The following is a 7,207-nucleotide window of genomic DNA, read 5'->3' on the forward strand; positions in this document are numbered from 1 at the left end:
GGTGTCCAAGATCGTTCTTTTTTTTTTTCTTCTTCCCAGTGAGGGGCTTACAACGGACACCAGGTTTCGCTTCTCTTGTTGGGCCTAAGCCCAAATTAAGTTTTTCTTTAAAAAAATATAAGGTTCAAAATGATTAATTTCAAGGCCATAAAAATACAAATTGGTCAAAATCACGACGACTAGATAAATAGATTAATCACAAAAAAAAATCAAATCATTCCACAAATAGTTGGCTATAGTTATTTCCCTGTATGTCCTCGTGGGAGAGGGAGAGAGAGAGAGAGAGAGAGAGAGAGAGAGAGAGAGAGAGAGAGAGGGTCGCTTGGCTCCAAGAAGATTCTCCCAATCACAGCACGGAACATCAAACACGTGGTCCGAATGGGATCCAACAATCCCAATAATCAGAGTTTTCAGAATTTCGTGTGATTTTATTTATAATTTATGAGAGTAAATATCTCTGATTATGTGCTTCGAAAATCACAAATGTATTTATTGCATCATTCGAACGAACAGGTGTTCATATATTATTGTCCAACCTTGATCACTGAACTCGAGCACAGCTTCTTCATCATTGTGTGTGCGATTGATGTCATGATAATATGTTCAAAATGGAAATGATTATGGCAAATTCGGCCTATGGATTCTCTCTCTTTTTTCTCTGTGGCACACAAAAAAAAGATCTTGTTTACTGGGTGTTAAAGCAAAGAAACAGCATATTCAACATCTAGAAGCTTCAAATCAACAAATGGAAGTTTGGAGCTGAATCTAGAAAGAAACTACAAAAGGAAAGAAGACAGTTGCATCAATGAAGAAAAATAAAAAATGCATATTATGAAGATATTGAGAGAATCAATGGACGAGGGGATATATGGACTGAAGACGTGATTGTCAAAGATTGGGAGATTAGTTTTGAGGAGTGCAGAGTCTATAATCTCGGTGAGAGAACATGTACGGGAAACACTGGTGAGAGATTTCTGAGTGAACGTGAGTTTTATCTGAGGGGGAGTCTTAAGTTACAGACGAACCGCTCGTTAGGCCTAGACGCTGTCTAGGGAGACACGGGGTGTGCGTTGCACACATAGTGTGTGTTGCTGGTAGAATTTCTTGTGGTACGGGAAGTCTTACTCAGGGGGAGTAAGACCGGGTGAGTTGAGTGCTACTTGGAAAGGTTGAAGTGTACTTGACACGTATCAGAGAAATAGAACCACTGTAAACCGCTCTGTAGGCCTAGACGCTGTCTAGGGTGACACGGGGTGTGCGTTGCACACATAGTGTTTGTAGCTGATAGAATTTCTTGTGGTACGAGAGGTTTACTCAAGGGGAGTAAGACCGGGTGAGTTGAGTGCTACTTGGAAAGGTTGAAGTGTACTTGACACGTATCAGAGAAATAGAACCAGTTTGGATTTTTGAGTTATTGAAAAATCGTGTGATTATAATTTTTCAATTGGTATCAGAGCTGGTCACTGATCGTAGGAATTTATTGTCCTCTCATATCGGTGCACGGTTCAGATTCACACGATGGAAGGTCTCAAGGAATTACAGATCATTGGAAAAACTGCCCTGCTGGATTCTACCAATTATGGGCACTGGAAAGTCAAGATCAGTTCGTATATCCGAGGACTGGATGAAGATACCTGGAGTGTTGTTACTGATGGATGGACTCGACCCATAGATATCATTGATGGAGTAGCTAAACCGAAGCCGAAGAGCTTATGGACACCTCAAGAGAAGAAGGATTCTGCTACGAATCAGAAAGCACTATCTATCATTTTCAGCAGCGTGTGTCATGAAGAGTTTGAACAGATTCAAGGATGAGAAACTGCTAAGGATGCATCAGACACCTTGGAGCTTATTCATGAAGGAACATCCAAGGTAAAACAAAACAGATTGGATATGATAGATCTTCAGTTTGAACTTGAGGATAGAAGATGACGAAAGTGTTAAGGAATTCTGTGGGAAGTTGAGTGCATTATCAAATGAGGCAAGTGTACTTGGGAAAAGAATCAGTAATGATAAGCTGGTAAAGAAACTTCTGAATAGTCTACCAGCCAAGTATCACTCACAGATTCTAGTATTTGAAGGCGTTAATAATCTGGAGACTGTCACATTCAAGGAAGCTGTTGGAACGTTTGCAGCACATGAGTTGAGACTGCAACTAATGAATGGTGGATCCTCTGTTCAAACTAAGAAGGGACAAGGTATTGCTCTTCATGTTCCTGAGACTACTGTTACTGATTCAAAAAATAGAAGACAAGTAAAGAATAAAAAATAGGCTGAAGAAGAGTTGCATGATGAGATGGCACTGGTCATCAAGAAGTTCAATAGATTTTTCAAAGGAAAGAAGAAATTTGGACAACAAAGCGACAGAGATTCAGGAAAATGCTTATAATGTAAAGGCACAGGACACTGGAAGGCTGACTGTCCAAGTATTGCAAAGAGAGAAAGTGTGCTAAAGAATCTCAAGGAGACACAGTGTTTTGAATGCAACGGATTTGGACATACTAAGATGGAATGTACTAAACAGAAAGAAAAATCATTCATCTCTCATGAAGATAGCTCATCTGAGGAAGAGAGTGATGAAGAAAATATGTCCAATTTTGTAGCGTTTCTTGGGATTATTGAAGAAGAAAATGATCAAGCAGAGGACAGTGATGAAGAAGAAGTCACTGAGGATGAATTGTTCACGGAAATGAACAAGTTGGTATTGATGAATAAGCAACTAATCAGTGAAAAACAACAACTGGAGAAGGAGCTCAGACAAGTTCAACTGTTGCTGACAGACACTCAACAGAAACTTACACAAAAAGAAGAAGAGGCATCTTTGATGAAATGTCAATTGGAAGGAACCAAGAAGAATCTACATCTTCTTGGAAATGGGACTGGAAAATTAGATCATCTACTTGGACAAGGTCGGAACACTGAAGATCATTCTGGTCTTGGATATCGAGGTAAATCTTCGTCGGAATCTAATTTTGTGTCTGGAGGTAACTTGAGTCCAGATCTACCTGAGATAAAGCGAAAAAGCTCTCCCTCAAGACAACCAGTACGTCCATCAAACTGGAGACGCCAAGAGGACATATGTTGTTACCACTGTGGTAAAGTGGGACATCTCAGACGGAACTGTTTCTATCTAAGAAGGAACAGAGGCTTTTCCAGGTATCCATCACCCTCTTTTGGTTATTCTCCTTGGAACTTAAGATGGATTCGGAAATCAGATCTAAACTATAATGTTGCTTATACTACTGAGCAAACCGAAAATACTGGAACCTGGTACTTTGATAGTGGTTGCTCAAGGCACATGACAGGGAATCAAGAACTGCTCAAAGATTTTGTAGCAACACAGAATGGGGGAAGTGTCACTTTTGGTGACGACAAACAAGGAAAGATTCTTGGTAAAGAAATGCTGGATCATGCTGGGTTACCTAAATTAACCGAAGTTAAGTTGTACAAGGATTGAAAGCCAATCTTATCAGCATAAGTCAGCTGTGTGACACTGGAATGAGAGTGAAGTTTACAAAGAACGTCTGCTTTGTAACTGACGCTGAAAATAAGTGTGTTCTAACAGGGAAGAGGAACACAAACAACTGCTATACTTGGGTTCACACGCGTGGAGTCTGCACAACATCTGAATTTCATCGCAAAGAAAGACGACATGGAATTATGGCATCAAAGACTTGGACATATTAATATGCGTGCGCTGGTCAAATTGTCAAAGTCAGGTGCGATTCGGGATTTGCCAGAATTATCTCACGATGACAAGTTTGTGTGTAAAGCATGTCAACTGGGTAAACAGATTCGCGTTTATCACAAGAAAACAGACCAAGTCCATACAACAAATATCTTGGAGCTTATGCACATGGATTTAATGGGCCCTATGCAAACTGAAAGCTTTGGTGGAAAACGGTATGTTCTTGTTTGTGTTGATGATTACTCCAGATTTACTTGGGTCAAGTTCCTTCGAGAAAAATCTGAGGCTTGCGTTGCATTCCAACATTTGTGTCTTCAACTGGAAAATGGAAAGGGAATGGTGCAACGGATACGGAGTGATCATGGTAGAGAATTTGAGAATGACTTGTTTCACACATTCTGTGCCACTTATGGTATTACTCATGAGTATTCAGCCCAAAGACTCCTCAGCAAAATGGAGTGGTGGAACGGAAAAACCGAACTCTTCAGGAAATGGCACGATCTATGCTGCATGCTAAAAACGTTGCTATAAGATTTTGGGCTGAAGCCATGAGCACTGCGTGTTATCTGATCAATCGGATCTATCTGCGTTCTGGTCTGTCCAAAACACCTTACGAAATCTGGAAGGGACGGTCTCCCCCCCTTAAGTATGTTCATGTGTTTGGCTGTACGTGCTACATACTCAATGACCGAGAGTATCTTGGTAAGATGGATCCCCGCAGTGATGAAGGAATATTTCTTGGATATGCTCAAAACTCAGCTGCGTACAGAGTGTACAATCTTCGTACTAAGACAGTGATGGAATCCGCAAATGTTATCTTTGATGAAGAAACACAACGGAAGGTTGATAGCATCTCACTGGAGCCAAGTCCTTCTCGCGGTATTCCAGAAGGCTCTCGTGCTGTCTCTGACCCCCCTCTCAAGGATGAGTCAGATGGATCTTCCACCGACACTGGCGAGTTTGACGACAATTTGTCAGGACCTGACACGTCAATTCCTGTACACAAGAATCATTCACCTAATGATTTAATTGGTGATCTTCAGGCTCCTCGTCAAACTCGGCACAAGCCCAGGATCAACTATCAAGATATGGTTCGGTTTGTATGCTTCAACTCCCAGATTGAACCAAAAAAGGTTTGTGAAACACTTCATGATGAGTTCTGGGTTTGGGCAATGCAGGAAGAGCTGGAACAATTTGTCCGCAATGATGTCTGGTATTTAGTTCCTCGCCCTCAACATACAAATGTCATTGGTACGAAGTGGATTTTCAAAAACAAGACTAATGAGTTTGGGGAGATTGTTCGCAACAAAGCACGCTTAGTTGTACAGGGTTGACTTAACTGAAGAGCCAACACAAATCACATCTGAAATGAGTAATCCTGAAGCCGGTGAAAATCAAAAAGAGGATGTGATCGAAGAAGTTGTCTATGAAGATGCCCAGGAAAAAGATGGTGTGAATGATGAACGGACGATCATTGAAACACTGAAAGAATTATACAATGACCCAGAGAAGGAGGATGAAACTGAAACACAATCTCGTGCCCCAGAGATATCTCTGCCTAATCCGGTGAGTTCAGATGATTCTGATAGCCCTCTGATTATCTTGCAACAGAAAGCTAAGGCCAGAAACATAACTCGAAAGCGCAAAGGCACTTCAGCACATGGAAGGACACACTTGAGCAATGTTCAGAGAGCTCAGAGAAGGAAAACAACTCGGAAGGGAAAAGGCACTGGTAACGACGGCCCTTCAGAACCATCTGCTCCACACAGTGAAACAGGTGTTAAACCACTCTCTGATAGATTTCTGTCTGTCGAAACTAAGAAGAGGTTTGACAAGTTTAAAGGAGTAGATGTAATTGCTGAACGCAATGTCAATGTGATGGATTTTCGGAAAAATTACATTTGGAATTTGTTTGAAGAAAGGCAACTGACGGGGACGATGACTTATGCTTGTGCATTCAGTAAACTACTTGTCAGAGAGTTTTATGCAAATCTCACTCAACGCACTGACATTCCTGGAGATTTCATGCATCACAAGACCTTTGTGAGAGGTCGATTTATTGAATTTTCTCCGACAGTCATCAATCGGTTGTTGGGAACACCCGATAACGCCTCACAAGGATTAGACGATCTACCTGAAGGTACTTCACTTGAAGATTTGGAGGTAGCTCTCACTGGAGAGTATTTGACAGAAAGGAATGGGAAGATTCCCATAATTTGTCTCAAGTTTGAAAGTCGGGTTATGCATCTGATTGGAAAGACAAATTGGTTACCGACTCGAAGGTCTGATGTGATTCAAGATGAGTTAGCATTACTGATATTCAAGCTGCTGAGGAAAGAAGACGTAAATTTTGGCTCCATCATCTACAGTCACATACTGTCCAGAGCTGAGGATATGAGAATGCGATATTTGCTGCCTCATCCCTGTCTCATCCAGAGTATTATTGTCCGCCAAAGTCCAGAGATCCTTGCTGACTCAGAAATTACTGAAGTAATTCAGCGGCCCTTGGTCATAGAAGCCAGAGTACAACAAGCTAGGATGAGTTGAGCACAACTCTGTAGCAAGACGTTTACTGTCCTCATGAAACATGACAAGCAGCTACTTCAAGTGGAACAACTCTAGAGGAAGAACACTAAAATCATAGCTCAGATCTGTGCCCCTCAACACGCTCTTTGGGAGGAGTTTCAGAGTAATTGCTAGCTAGTATTCTTCCCCAAGGTATGGTTTCTGAACATTTCATGTCTAATGTTTTGAATTTCTGCTTACCCACACAGGGGGAGAAAGTGAAAGTGGAGCACCCTCATCAAGCGTAAAAGACAAAGGCAAAGGAAAAATGGGTGAGGATGAAGAGGATGAAGTAGCAAGTGAGGCTGAAAAGGAGGAGGAGGAAGGAGAATCAGAAGAAACTGGAGAACAGAGTGAATGAAACTTCCTGCTCTGTGAAGTTGATCTGTGTTGTGCTAATCATTATATCTTATCAGCTACTTGGTTTTTTCTGTTTGTGTTTATAGTTTCGTCTGTTGTGCTGATCTTTGTTGTTTTCTTGCTAGTTCCTGTCTTTCTCCTAACTTGTTGAACTTAATGGATAGTTATATCCTAGTTGTTATGAATTGTTTTTGTGCTCTGTGAGTTTTTAGTGTGTCTAAGCAGAAAGTCAAAAAGGGGGAGATTGTTAAAGAAAGTAAACAGCATATTCAACATCTAGAAGCTTCAAATCAACAAATGGAAGTTTGGAGTTGAATCTGGAAAGCACAAATGGAAAGAAGCTACAAAAGCAAAGAAGACAGTTGCATCAATGAAGAAAAAGGAAAAATGCATATTATGAAGATATTGAGAGAATCAATGGACGAGGGGATATATGGACTGAAGACGTGATTGTCAAAGATTGGGAGATTAGTTTTGAGGAGTGCAGAGTCTGTAATCTCGGTGAGAGAACATGTACGGGAAACACTGGTGAGAGATTTCTGAGTGAACACGAGTTTTATCTGAGAGGGAGTCTTAAGTTACAGACGAACCGCT

General features: G+C 41.1%; 1 protein-coding gene across 1 annotated transcript; it reads left to right on the forward strand.

Moving 5' to 3' along the window:
- Positions 1-4,395: 4,395 nt before the first annotated feature.
- LOC104807865 lies at positions 4,396-6,614 on the forward strand. Its single transcript, XM_010533292.1, has 5 exons — positions 4,396-4,821; positions 4,867-4,901; positions 5,017-6,211; positions 6,311-6,377; positions 6,463-6,614. Exons 1-5 carry the CDS (start codon positions 4,396-4,398, stop codon positions 6,612-6,614), a joined length of 1,875 nt encoding a protein of 624 aa, XP_010531594.1.
- Positions 6,615-7,207: the final 593 nt, after the last annotated feature.

This window comes from Tarenaya hassleriana, unplaced genomic scaffold (assembly GCF_000463585.1).
Source record: "Tarenaya hassleriana unplaced genomic scaffold, ASM46358v1 Cleome13, whole genome shotgun sequence".
In the NCBI taxonomy this organism is placed as follows: Eukaryota; Viridiplantae; Streptophyta; class Magnoliopsida; order Brassicales; family Cleomaceae; genus Tarenaya; species Tarenaya hassleriana.

Coding starts and splice junctions, on each gene's coding strand:
- LOC104807865 (XM_010533292.1), top strand. CDS start 4,396: ATGGATCCCCGCAGTGATGAAGGAATATTTCTTGGATATGCTCAAAAC. Junction 6,212..6,310: donor CCTTGGTCATAGAAGCCAGA/GTACAACAAGCT, acceptor GAACAACTCTAG/AGGAAGAACACTAAAATCAT. Junction 6,378..6,462: donor TCTTTGGGAGGAGTTTCAGA/GTAATTGCTAGC, acceptor TTACCCACACAG/GGGGAGAAAGTGAAAGTGGA.